The sequence below is a fragment of the Drosophila takahashii genome, chromosome 2L, assembly GCF_030179915.1.
Source record: "Drosophila takahashii strain IR98-3 E-12201 chromosome 2L, DtakHiC1v2, whole genome shotgun sequence".
Lineage (NCBI taxonomy): Eukaryota > Metazoa > Arthropoda > Insecta > Diptera > Drosophilidae > Drosophila > Drosophila takahashii.
Window position 1 is genome coordinate 13,768,016 of NC_091678.1, and position 13,725 is coordinate 13,781,740.

Below are 13,725 nucleotides of genomic sequence, written 5' to 3' on the forward strand. Positions count from 1 at the left end.
TGTAATTATTTTATTTTATTGCTACCGACGAGTAGAAAAATGGTAGAAATTCATATTTTATAGGCGCGGACGCGTGGCGTGGCAAGGCGAACTGCAGCTCCCGAGCTCTGCTGTAGTGTGCTGGGCTGTCGACGGAGAGCCAGCAGACAGGAGACGGCAGGCAGCCAGCAGGACACGCGCGAACGGGCACAACAAAAACACGACTGAGGCCGCCCAACGGCCACCAACGAATAACGAGGCGAAATTGAAAGCGAGCGCCGAGTCCGCAGCCGATGGATGGCTCGTTTTCGAATCGGACTCGTTTCCAGGACTCAGTGTCCTCAGTTCAGGATTCAGGTTGAACGAAATTGAAAGCGCCTGGCTTGGCTGGCCCGGTCGCCACCGCCCCGAAGTGGGTCGCTCGCTCGTCCTCGTCCTGCAGTGCAGGGCGGGATCGGAGGTGCCGAGGAGCAGGCAAAAGCTGGAGCGGCTGAAGGCATATAAACAAAGCCAGGACGAAGCTCAGCCAGGTAAGGATGCGGAGCCGAGGCGCGATTTTGCCATTTGCCGAGCAACGAGTCCTTCGAGCCGAAAGGTCCTCCCGCTCCCAGCTGAGCGCTGCGCTCTGGCCAAAAAGCTTGCTCTCCCGCTTTACCGCTCAGCTGTGCGTGGGCGTTGCAAACAGCTGATGGCAGCCAGCGCTCTCTCAGCGACCCCTCTCTTGGCCTTATTCGCTGACATTGCTTAGGTACTGCGAAAAAATATATAGCACTATTCGTATAAAATCGAACTAACATTTTTATTTATTTTACAAAAATATATTTCACATTTTTTCTGTTTTTTTTTTTATTTTGAATTATTAGTTATTTGCATATCAATTCAAAATTGTTTGACAAATGTATTTTCTTTTTGTTTTCAAATGAAAAATATTTATAAAATGTTTATTTCAGCTCATATAATTTTTTAATATTGCTCAGGAATCATTAGGATAAACAGGATAAACAATACCTGATTTTAATAGTTAATTTTAAACTTTTAAATAAATTCATTAAATGTATACTTCAGTAAGGTGTCTTATATATATCTCAAATGCAATTTGTTTTTTATAGAACACATTTTTTTATTACAACTTTCTAATCCCAACTTTATGCATATTTTTCGCAGTGTAAAAGCTCGGCAGCCCACAGTCACACTCACACACTCGAATGCAATCCGCAGTGTGTTATCCTAGCTGACATTGTAAACATGACCAAAATGCATGTTCCCCAAGGTGCCACAGTATTTGTGTGGGCGAGTGTGCGGGTGTAAAGCCACATTTGACGTGCCAGTGCCACATTCATTTGCATATTTGAGAGCGCTTTCTGGCTTACGCGTGAAGAGAGAGAGACGGCGCGATGGCGAGCGAAAGAGAAGGGATATCATGCCACACCGCACACGCTCAAGTCTCATGTGTAAAGCATAGATAAGTTGAACTTAATTAAAGTTTCAGTGGGGGACAAAACGTTGACTGCTTGGCTTTTTCGGGCTCCTTGTTGCATAAATTATGACAATTGGCCATGCGGCTTACAAGATGCACACGAGACCTTGCCTGTTTGCCTATTTCGCCTTATCATTATCATCGTAATTGCCACTAGTCGCTTTATTATTTATACCACCCACATTGTTCATACATAAATCCGTATAAGCCCCTGTGTTTCTGAATTTTGTGTCTAAACATCAAATATTGGTCAGGCATTAAACAAGCACTTTAATTCCAGGATTATGTCATAATTAGTTGTCAAGATTTTATTTTGATTGTAATTTAATTTGTAAATGAATTTGAAACGTCAACACCAAACCTTAAGATAAAATAAATGCACGGATAAACTGCACACATATTCCTTTGATTTCCTTTCCTTGATTTTGTCCTTGAAAATGCTACGTTTAACTTAAATCCCTTGTAATTCTTGAAAAATATGCTAAATGTACCAATAAAACTTACGTATCTATACTTAATTTTTTTTTTTTTTAAACTTACTGATAAGTAAAACCCATAAACTAGTAAAAATTTTCAGACCACTTTAGTATTTAATAAAAAATTGTGGTATTAAAAAGTATCGTCGTCATCTTCATCGCTACTCTCCTCCTTCGAATCGATTTGGTCCAGCAGAACTCTGATCTCCTCGTCGTGGACAGCATCGATCTGGTCTCTGGTAAGACTTTTGGGTAATGGGTTAATATCTTTGAGTTTGGCCAACTCCTCCTCTCCGCGTTGCTTCATCGCACTCATCACTTGTTGATGGGTCTGTGCCTCATGCTCCTGGTGCGCCAAAAAGATGATCGATTGCATTTCATCTTCAACAAGAGAAACTTCTTGATGAGTAGCATCTACTTCCTCATGGGCAGCCACATCGTTGCTCGAATAGGTGGCAAACATTTTTGAAGAAAATTTAAAAAAATCAAAAACGAAGCGGCAATGAAATGGAATGTAATATATTTTTAACAAATATTTCAACGTTTGCTCAGTTAACTATTAGTTTTTTGACTGTCCTTCAAACTAGATTGGTTTTTGTCAATTCTTGGTATCTCTAGAAATCGCTGCCGCCTCACCAACTCGTGCTCCTTTTCAGCCTGCCTGATAATTTCATTCTCCCGTCTGCCAGGTGGCTTTCCTGGTCCACGTTGTTCCATGGTCGACAGGTGAAGTGAGCTACCGTTGCGGATTTCCACGTAGGCAGCTGGCTCGAGATCCTTACATAAATTAGAAGCCAGCTTGGTTGAGTAGAATTGGAGTAACCACTCGGTTGAAAGCCCAGAATTAAACTAAATTCCGAGCTATTTTCTATTACTTCATGGGATTCAGATTGTTTAATATACTTTTCAGTCAAAATAAACAAATGACAAAGGTCCAGCCGAAAAGCATCAACAAGTTGACTCGTGCAAGCTGTTTCCAATTGAATAACAGCGAAGGGCTACGAAAAACTCAAGTTTCTAAGAGTTTCTATTGGGGTAGGAAAACATGAAAACGCAGCTCAAAGTTTAGGGCTTTCAGAAAGCTGTTGTCGTAGGTTCCTGTTCGTGGCTTTACAAGCTATTGGGAAAAGAGCTTTTCTAGGTTCTTGTCTTCATTGTGGTGAGTTTTCTTTGGCTCTGTATTATTGGGATAGGCTCCGTGAAGAAGCTTTTTTATATCCTTGCAGAGGGTATTATAATTTTTGTAAGAAGTTTGTAACGCTTTAAAGGTGATGTTTTCCCCATTAAATATATATATTCTTGATCAGCATCACTTGACTGGCTGTCTGTTTTAAGCTAGTAATTTAAAAAGCAGTCATCATTAAGCAATAGCACGCAGATCAAGTTTAAAACCAATCGGACGTCTATTACCCAGGGAACGAAAATAACTGTTATTGTAAATTTTTCATACAAAAAAATCACGCACTTAGAAGGGTCCTAAAAATTTTTTAAATACACCACAATTTTTATTAGCCATTGTAGTTTACAAATCCGAAATGATTTTTATTTTTTGATTTTTATAATAAAACTCAAAAAATAACTGTTATTTTTTAATTTTTATGAATAACAGTTATTCCCTTGACATTTTTGAAAAAATGAAATAATTAAAAAAAACATGATACCCGTGCTTTTTATCACTTACTAAAAATTTGTTAAAAAAGGCAACCGCGCATATTTTATACCTATATTTTTTTAAAATTTTGTTTACCCACAAAATCGCCATAAATCAAGTTTGAGTTTTATTTTTGATCATGACGAATAACTGTTATTTGTTAACTTTTATTATAAAACTCAAAAAATAACAGTTATTCTTTGAGTTTTACTTTACAAATCAGAAAATAACTGTTAAAAAGTGATTTTTAAAATAAAACTTATAACAGTTACGTTCCCTGCTATTACCTATATCTCCCATAGAAACGATGTATGCTTTTAAAGTTTTTTTTATAAATCAATTTTTGGTTTACAAAAATTGACAAACCAAACTTCCTGTTTTTAGGCTGAAGGTTGAATGTTATCAAAATAAATGTACCTCCAATTAATATTTAAAATCAAAAATAACCTGTTTACCAATTGCCGTAGTTCCCTCAACAGGCTAAATTACAATTAAGCTTTGCTAATTTGGGCAAGTTCTTTCTATTTATACCATGTCAAGGACATGCATTAGAACTGAACTTATTGATTAATGTAACCGGTGTCAGTCCCGCCGCCCCCGATAGCAGCCTTTGAGTTAAATAAATTATGGACTTTTGCTCAGTGGTGGCCGGCGACAAGTTCGTCACGCATTGTAACATCGGAATAATGGAAGGTGCCATTGCGTCCGAGAACCAAAACAAAGCCAGCCCAAAGCCGCAGGAAAAACAACCTATTCAATTATGGCCCCCGTCAATGCCGGTAAGGATTAAAAATTCCATTTGTGGCCATCGGACAGGTAAAGAGGCGTGATAAACAAAATATCGTCACGCACTTGGACACTTTTAGTGAAATACCGAAAATCCAATCAGATATAATTGTACTTTAATTGGTTTACTGGGAGGAAATAATAATAATATATATTGGAGTCATTTAATTTATTCCACCCAGGTTGTTTTTTTTTCCATCGTGAACATTAACTTTAAAAATAAAAATATATTTTTATGGTTATTCTACTACTCTATTATTCACACTCGTTTGAATGCTGATAAGAAACTAATTGACTCATAAATTAAAGCTGTGACTTGAAGCTTAGTAAGTAGAAGAAAAGTTATTGGTTTTTTTGATGCACATTTGAATTGAAGAAATATTAAGTGCACTCTAACAAAATTATTTCAAATAAATTTCCACGATATTTTAGACAGTCATGGAAGTTGTTGTTTCGAAAAGTCTGACTTTTGACAAAACAAATATTGCAATACAATTTTAATATTAATCTATTAAATTAAATTATTAAACGTTGTATTGTACTGCCATAAACTATATTTGAATTTATCAGGTTTAAGCATTTGCGACTAGCATTTACTTTACTGGCCACGTGTCGTATACTTGATGGAGTAACCGAGCATTCTTGTCTCGACCATGGCCAAGAACTATGCCAACAAATCGTAGCACAAATAAAGTTGGCGCCAGTCGAAGAAAAAAACAAAAAAACATAAAGCGAGTGAAAGGGAAATGCGAGAAAGCGAAGCTGCTTTTTGGTGGAAATCCCCGGAGGAAACTCCTTTCCCTTTGCTTTCGCATGCAAAGCCAACTGAATTGGGGCCGTTGCACCGACTTGTTGCACTCACTTTTGCATTGCTGCCATCGACGGCGGCTGTTTCCGTTGGATCCTGCGGCAGGTGCAACTGGGAGGCGGCCGGGGTGGGCGAGGGTGCGGCCAAAGGAGGCTGCATCTCGCCGCCGTAATAGTCCGCTACACTGGGCACCAAAAGAACGCCCACCTTGTTGCGGGCCACCTGCTGGGTGGTACTGCGACGATGCCGCGCGGGCAACATCATCCGATGGGCCACCAGAGCCATGATCACGGATCACTTGTCACTCAAAAGGCACAAACACACTCGGTTATTCGGAAAGGGATTACCCAGAAATCACTGGATGTTGAAATCAATTAAAAAGGTGTCTAAAAGTATGCAGCGAGAATTACAAACACGTTTTTCTGAACAAATACGACTGACTTCCGGGCTCAAAATATATTGTAGCATACTTTTCGGCACTTTCATAAATACATTTTCGAAATATATTTCAGAACTTTCAGGAGGACAGTCCAAAAAAACGCACGGAGGGCAAATCAAAGCCGCGTTTGCCTTAAGGAAATGCTCGACGCCAACTGAAAGACACAAAAAAAAAGAAAAAGAAAAACAAGCAGCGAACGAAAAACGAAAAGCGAAACTTTCAACGCACCGGAAAGAGGCGAAAGACGAAAGGAAATGGCCGACAGCGCTCTCGCTCATACTCACACACACACGCACATGCAGCCATTTGTCCTTCCTGTAAGTGTGTGTGTGTGTGTTTACGTACTAAACGCCGCATGTTTGATGAGCGTTTTGTTGTTGCTCCTTTAACGTTAATATTAATGGCGGAATCACATTGTCTGCCGAGTGTGTCTGTGTGTTAGTGTGGCGACCGTCGACTGTCTGTGACTGTGTGTGAGTGTGTCTGACTGCCTTTCGTCTGTGTGCGTTAGTTTACCAACACGTGCACGCCACATTTAATAAACGAAAGCCGAAAAACAAGCAGGAAACATGGCGCAAATGTAATATTTGTTGTTAAAATAAAATGACGAAACGGAAAACAAGTTGGAACATAATAAAGTGTCACACGGTCTCATGCGACTTTTCAATACTCTTTGAATTGAGTTCGATAACATTTAAGGAAACAATTGAATATTTTCATATTTTACAATTTTAAAGGACTTTATTTTCTAAATGCGTTAAATAATATTTTTAGGTTGACCGAATAAATTTTATATATATTTAAGTTTCTTAAAAAGTTTTTTAAAAATTTCTTTAAAATATGTTCTGTTAAACAAAATGTTGTGTCTCCCAAATGGAAATTCTATTTGAAATTCATAGTATGAATTGGTAAAATTTAAAATATTTATTCCTTAAATTAAAACTTTTAGGGCTAGTACTCAACCCAACAAAAAGTCGTCCAAAACAAAAAACTTCATATGAAAATAACGTCAAAAAATGTTGTTGGGTTGAGTACTAGCCCTTAAATAAGAAGCCCAATAACTTCGGAAAATATCAGAGCTTTCAAAAAATGTGTCACTTTCCTTAGCTTGCCGATCAAGGGTTACTAAAATTTTCAATTCACCCAGCCATACAAATTTCGAAAATAAAATCTCTCAAAATTAACGATAAACCGAGCAAGGACCAAGGAAGCGGATCAGAATGCTGAACATATTGGGCCGGAGTGGTGGGTGGACCAGCGTGCGCTTCTTCGCCAAGGACGTTCGCTTCGGCGTCGAGGCGCGCAGCCTGCTCCTGCAGGGCGTGAACATCCTGGCCAACGCGGTGGCCGCCACTCTGGGCCCGAAGGGCAGGAACGTCCTCATCGAACAGCTGCTGATTTCACCGCGAATCACCAAGGATGGCCTCACGGTGGCCAGCAATGTTCAGCTGAAAGATCGTCGTCTGGATATGGGCGCCCAGCTGCTGCGGCAGGCCACCAATAATACCAACAACGATGTGGGCGATGGCACCACCACGGCCACGATCCTGGCCCGCGGAATGGCCTGCCAGGGGATGCATGTCCTGCGAAAGGGTCAGGTGAACGTACAACTCCTGAGGGAAGGCATTCTCGAGGCATCGCGAGCAGTTTGTGAAGCCCTGAGTGAGATGTCCCAGTCGGTGGACACAATTGGTCAAGTGGAGGCCGTGGCCAAGGTGGCCCTGAATGGAGATGAGCGACTGGCGGAGCTGATAGGCGACACCATCCTGGAATTGGGCGATAAGGGAGTTATCCTGCTGAAGGAATCACATGGTCCTAATGATGAGGTCAAGTTCGAGGAAGGCATCACCCTGCCCTCGGGTTATTGTTCGCCCTTTTTTGCCCTGAAAAGTGGTAAGGATAATCTGGAACTAGGCAACTGCCTGGTGCTGCTCACCTTGGCCAAGCTGGATCAGGTCGAACAGATCCTGCCCGCCTTGGAGTTGGCCCGTGTAAAAGAACAACCCCTTTTGATTATGGCCAATGATTTCGCTGGCGATTTGCTCAAGATCCTGGTGCTGAATCACCTGCAAGGTCGCGTTCAGGTCTGTGCCGTGAAGGCTCCAGGGTTTGGAGAGGAGCAGCGCCAGGAAATGCAGGATCTGTCTTTGGCCATGGGTGCCCTTCTACTAGAGGACGCTTCCTGGCTGACGAATCTCAGGGAGGAGGACCTAGGCGAAGTGGTGTCGGCGGTGGTGAGCCCCAAGGAAACGCACCTCTTGCAACCGATCAAGGTCAACGAGGAGCAGTTGCAGTCACGCATTCGGCACATCCGCCAGTTGATCGATGAGGCAGTCACCGAGGAGGAACTGCATCGACTGAATACCCGACTAGGACGATTGCAGGGCCAGCTGGCCACCATCTTTGTGGGCGGATCGAGTGACCTGGAGGTGGGCGAGCGAAAGGATCGCTTCAATGACGCCCTGCACGCAGTGCGAGTGGCCATCAGCGATGGCGTTTTGCCCGGCGGCGGCACAGCCTATCTGAGGTGCATCCCAGCGCTGGACAGGCTGCCTCCCGCCCAGGTGATGGAGCACCAAATGGGCAGGGAAATAGTGAGAGATGCCCTCCGGCTGCCCTGCTACACAATCGCCCGAAATGCTGGCGTAAATCCCGATGAGGTCCTTCGACGAGTTCTGGCAGGAAGTGGAAACTATGGATTCGATGCCGCCTCTGGGGAGTTTGGTGATCTCGTGGCTCGCGGAATTGTGGATCCCACAAAGGTTTTGCAAGCCGCCTTGGCGGATGCCGCTGGAATTGCCTCCCTTTTGGCCACCACCGAAGTGCTTATCACCAAGCGGCCGATCAAACCGAAGATTCCCAGAAACCAAATCACCCGGGATCTGGCCAAGCTTGTTGGCATGTAGTTGAATTGGTTAGTCCATAAATTAGTTGTATAATTTGGTATTACCCTCATAAGTAGGCAACAAAAAATATAAACCTAAAATCAGTGTTGGAAAATACTTCTAAAATATCCTTTCTTGATTTAAAATATGGGAAAACATTTTTAAGTGAAAAAAAGTTGTTCAAGATAAAAAAGTTATTAATTTTTTATTATTTTTTAGAATTAAAATTATCAGTAAATTTAAAAAAATGAATTTCAAAATAACCAGGGACCGTAAATAACAGTTATTTTAGATTTTTTTAAGAGTTCTTTTGAGATTTTTACATATTTTAATCAACAATGTAAGTGATTTTTATGCTCTTCATGGACATGAACAAATACTAGTTAATTTGTTTTTCACATTTGTTGACATGCATATACTTTGTGAACAATAATAATAAGAGTGTTTTTTTTTACTTTTAAAACAAAATATTAAAGTAGTCTTTTTAAAATTAAAGTCTCAAATAACTGTGTTTAAGGTCCCGAATATAACCAATTTTTAAGATAACAATTACTAACGTCAAGTTCAATAATGAAATATTAATATAATACTTTAGCAGTGTATTTGTGGTTCCCTTCATTTATGACTTGTCTCCTTGTCGAATCCCTAATTTGAACATATACGAACACGCATGCCGCACTCAATGGAACCAGACCCCGACTCCGACTCCGATTTCCCACTCCTTTGCCGCCCACAAAACACTCAGTCATAACTTGACGTCCTTCGGCTCCTGTTCACTCACTCGACACACGTCCAACTTGACCTTAACCATTTGCTGCGTTTTGTTTGGGCGCCAATGGACAACAAACAAGATAAGAGCGCAGTAGGGGGAAATGTCAGCAGCCGCATTCCTATTTATCATGATATACGGCCGTTACATACAAGTTCTATATGTCAGTTGGGTAAGCATATAGCGATGTCATTAACGGTGATTAGGCAGCACGTATACGCCACGATGGACTGACTAACTGAAACATCTGTTTATTGGGGAGGTTGACGTTCCCATATCGAGGCAACCAAGCATTCATAATTAAACATCATGGGATATTTTCGGGTCAGTGCCATCGCAAGGGTCGTTGTTCGTTTTCGCTGACCACAAAATTGCATTCTTAATAATGCAAAAAGAAAGGGCATTTTAAAACGTAAATCAATACAATACAATTAAAAAAGAATTTAAAAAGTTTCTTCCTTTTTCGAGGTGCCTGAGAACTTTGCAACACTAACGATGTTTAGATACTAGAGATATAGGGCTTACAGGTAGACTTACCTTGACACGAAGATACAGATACAGATACAGCTAAGCATATACATATAGATTGATAGATGGGCGGTTCAATAACGGTGCCTGGGCAGACGCCGGGTCTAACGGTTCTTGAGAAAGCGCAGCATTTTTAGCGCCGCCCGATTCTGTGTCTATGCCTGTGTGCAAAATGATATGGGATCGTGCTGGCGATGGCTGCAAAAGAGATTTAGAAAATAGTAGTTCCTATTTAGATTCTAAATCCTATTCCTAAAGCCCTATCTCACGTATGCTCCATTTCCACTGTTGTTGCTCCCGTTACTGGGGTTTATTGTTCGTAAATAGAAAATCCGACGGCAAAACAAGCCTGACAAGTTGTCGCCTCTTGTTTTAGCAACCGCCACCCACGCCCCAAAAAAAAATAAAGGAAGAAAGGAAGGAAGGAAGCCAAAAGGACAACGACAACGCTGCCATGTCTGGCCATACAACAGGGATATTCCAAATCCCCCGAAGTACACACCACACACCCAACGGAGGTCCTCGACTGTTCCGAGGTTCCGAGGGCTTTTTTCGTTTGTTTTGCTTTGTTTTTCAGCCCTGTTGTCTGACAACTTCCGACTTTTGCGGTGGCGGCCCATAAATCAAAATGACCCAAAAAGCGCACCAAAGAAGAATAGACAACAAAAAGTTCATCAAATTCAGCCGCGGATATTTAAGACATATTCTTATGGAAATTGGCAATTTGTAGGACAACCTAATGAAAGTTATTTATTAACAAATTTAAAAATATTTAAATAATTTCTTAAAGTATTCACTTTGGTTGCAAAAGACACTTATGTACAATAAGAGAGTCCTCAAAAAAAAATAAGAATGCTTTTTTCCTAAAGAATGCATTTTACTTGAATACTTAAAATAATAACTTTTAAAACTCGAAACTATTCCTCATAGTTGAAAGAGTTAAAGAAATCGAGTTATATATGTACTGCAATAAAATTTCTCTTAAATTATTATTTAAAATTCACAGTAAAAATAGACTTTTTCAATTTTAAATTGTGCCTTTAAAATCGAAGTACCCATTTCCGAAACATAAATTTGAAATTTTATAACGGCTGTGGTCTAGCCAAATTCTAAACCATTTCTAGCGAAGTTCCCAACCAGCTGTTGTGCTTGTGGTATCTGAAATATACCAGACTTGAGGTATTTTTAACGGTATTTTATTCGATATATCGATACTACCCACCCCTGACCAAAGGTCGGTATTTATTTTCGGATGGAGATGTTTATACTTTTTTGATAAGATTAAATGCAATGGCAAACCTCAGCCCACTGGTCTACTGGTCGCAGACCAAGCAAACATTGTTACTGAAAGTCGACCTCAAGGATGCCAAGGTATGTGGACTTGGATTTCAGTGGGTGTCACTACTCCCTTGTGAAAAATCAATAGTGATAACTGAAAATTTTCCCAGGGAGCCATCGCGGACTTTTCGCCGGTTTCGGTGAACTTCAGTGCCAATGGACACGGAGCCCGAGGAGTGAATGCCTACAAGTTCGAGTTGCACTTCTACGCCCTGATAAACGATGAGAACGCCACCTTCGTGGTCAGCGACAACAAGATCGAGCTGCAGATCCGCAAACTGGAGCCCGAGTGGTGGCCCCGCCTGGTGGCCACCCCACAGAAGCCCCACTGGCTGAAGGTCGACTTCGATCGCTGGCGCACCGAGGACGACGGCGAGGTGGAGGAGAAGCCCCGCGATGTCCGCCAGGACTACGAGAAGGAGTACGCCGAGCTCCAGAAGCGCGAGCTGGGCTATATTAAGGGTTAGAATGACTTACTAGTTACTTTTTGCCAGTCAATTTAGTATAGTTCTTGTGAGGGAATAACCTTTTGAGAAGAGTGTTGCTATAAGGCTTTTATAAAAAGCTATACCAATATAAATAATTTGTAGATTTCTAGAAGACAAAAATTAAGATGTTTTTAAACATTTTTTGTGTTTGTTAGGAAGACAATTTAGATAAAGTTGTTCCCCAGAGACGTTAACATTTTTTTAAATATTTTCCCAAATCAAAAAAAATAATGTAGCCAAGAAAACGTTTTTAGAAAACTAAATATAACACATTTACACAGATTTAGAAACAAGATTTAACGATTTAATCCGAAAGAGATGTAGGTCTCTGATGAATTTAATTAATTTCTTAAACCTATAAAGGTTTTTTTTTTGGAAAACCATAAGACAAGATATTTCCTTAACCGCCAATTATTTTTAATTTTATAAAGAACACATTTCTAACAGAATATTTTGAGGCGAAAGATAATTGTAAGATAGTTTAAAAAAAACCCTATATAAATCATTAAGTTATCCGATCTCCCCCCTTCGCCTTGCAGAGAAAACCAAGAAGGTGTACATGATCTTCTACAACCTGGCCATGTTCGTGGGCTATCTTTACATCATGGTCGTAATGGGTGTGCTATATTACCGCGATGGCCCCGATAGCATCGGCAAAACCTACGCCAATGTGGGCAACGCCTTCAAATTTATCCAGCTGCTGCAATATCTGGAGGTGATGCACCCCATCTTTGGCTACACCAAGGGCGGTGCCGTGGTGCCCTTCTTCCAGGTGTCCGGGCGCAACTTTATTCTGTTCCTTATGATCGACATGGAGCCACGCATGCACGCCAAGCCAGTAGTGTTCTATGTTTTCATAATCTGGTCTCTGGTCGAGTTGGTGCGGTGAGTGTGTGGCGTCTTTATCGGAATGTGATTGAATGCGTTATCTAATGAACTTTACCCCGCGTAGATATCCCTTCTACTTGGCCCAACTACTCGGCCGCGAAGTGGGCCTGCTCACCTGGCTGAGGTACACCATCTGGATACCGCTCTACCCCATGGGCATCCTGTGCGAGGGCATCATCGTACTACGCAATATCCCCTATATCGAGGAGACGAAACGGTTTACCGTGGAAATGCCCAACCCCTGGAACATAACCTTCGATATGGTCCTCTTCCTGAAACTATACCTCCTGCTGCTGATCCTGCCGGGCAGCTACTTGGTCATGTCGCACATGGCCAAGCTGAGGTCCAAAAAGCTGGGGAAGGGACGCGCCAAGCGCATGCAGCATCTGCGCGCCGACTAGTCGACACACTGCCAGGAGCCAGAGAGTTCGCTCGACTTATGGCAGTACGATTTCCTATTTTCGTTTAGCGTAAGCAAAAAGTCCAAAGAAATATCTACATCCACCATACTATACAACATTGACGTTCATTAAAATTTTCTATCATATTGCAAGTGTAAATTGTTCTCATTTCATCACAGTGGGTTTTGTGAAAGATTTTGACTTTTGGTTCTCACAGTTTTCGTAATGTAGAATAAATATCTTGTACAAAATATTTTACTAGACTTGGCTAAACAATATTTAGAATTCACTGGTTTGATAACAATTGGAAGGAAAATGTAGGGCTTTTGAAGTATTTAATAATTCCTTGATTGTTTATATATTTTTTAAATATGTAATTTAGCTGTGGAATTAATAAGTAATGTTAATACTATTTATTCTTTAATTTAATTACAGAATATAGAAACCTTTTTTAATAATAATAATGTAGTAATTTTAATAGACCGCTGGAAATTCGGTAGATGGCTTTTATAAAAAAAAAGTTCACATTTTTCGCACACTTTTTGAAAATATATATAAAGGTTCTTGAAAGTTGGTGTTAGGATAAAGTGTACTAAATTATTTTTGATAAAGATACATGACCTCCAAGTGGAGAGTTAATGGGAATTGGTGTGTTTTCTAACAAATCCAAAAACCAACATACCAAAAGACCCCGCGCACTGAGCGTTAGCATCCTGTCAGGCATTGGCTCTTGTCCCTCTTTCGCCGTTTGATGGGTAATCCAATTTGCACTCGAGGACGACGATGCACAAGTAGCTGCTGATCCACTTGAC

At 40.9% G+C, this 13,725-nt stretch overlaps 5 protein-coding genes across 5 annotated transcripts in view; 2 read left to right on the plus strand and 3 right to left on the minus strand.

Moving 5' to 3' along the window:
- Positions 1-13,725, minus strand: part of LOC108058208 (uncharacterized) — a 58,577-nt gene that overhangs the window by 14,134 nt on the left and 30,718 nt on the right. Inside the window, exon 3 of the mRNA XM_044395115.2 lies at positions 9,808-9,996. The gene's annotated coding sequence lies outside the window, so the exon portion shown is untranslated. The remainder of the gene's footprint in view (positions 1-9,807; positions 9,997-13,725) is intronic.
- Positions 2,007-2,492, minus strand: LOC108067286 (uncharacterized). The gene has a single exon (XM_017156247.3). It carries the CDS (start codon positions 2,393-2,395, stop codon positions 2,066-2,068), a length of 330 nt encoding a protein of 109 aa, XP_017011736.2. The 5' UTR covers positions 2,396-2,492; the 3' UTR covers positions 2,007-2,065.
- Positions 2,485-5,462, minus strand: LOC108067285 (uncharacterized). The gene is made up of 2 exons (XM_017156246.2): positions 5,196-5,462; positions 2,485-2,709 (listed from the first exon to the last, which is right to left on the minus strand). Exons 1-2 carry the CDS (start codon positions 5,460-5,462, stop codon positions 2,485-2,487), a joined length of 492 nt encoding a protein of 163 aa, XP_017011735.2.
- Hsp60D (Heat shock protein 60D) lies at positions 6,715-8,623 on the plus strand. The gene has a single exon (XM_017156301.3). It carries the CDS (start codon positions 6,837-6,839, stop codon positions 8,520-8,522), a length of 1,686 nt encoding a protein of 561 aa, XP_017011790.2. The 5' UTR covers positions 6,715-6,836; the 3' UTR covers positions 8,523-8,623.
- On the plus strand, positions 11,022-13,065 carry Hacd2 (3-hydroxyacyl-CoA dehydratase 2). Its single transcript, XM_017156253.3, has 4 exons — positions 11,022-11,169; positions 11,247-11,598; positions 12,164-12,509; positions 12,577-13,065. The coding sequence occupies exons 1-4, from the start codon at positions 11,089-11,091 to the stop codon at positions 12,911-12,913; spliced, it is 1,116 nt and encodes a 371-aa protein (XP_017011742.2). The 5' UTR covers positions 11,022-11,088; the 3' UTR covers positions 12,914-13,065.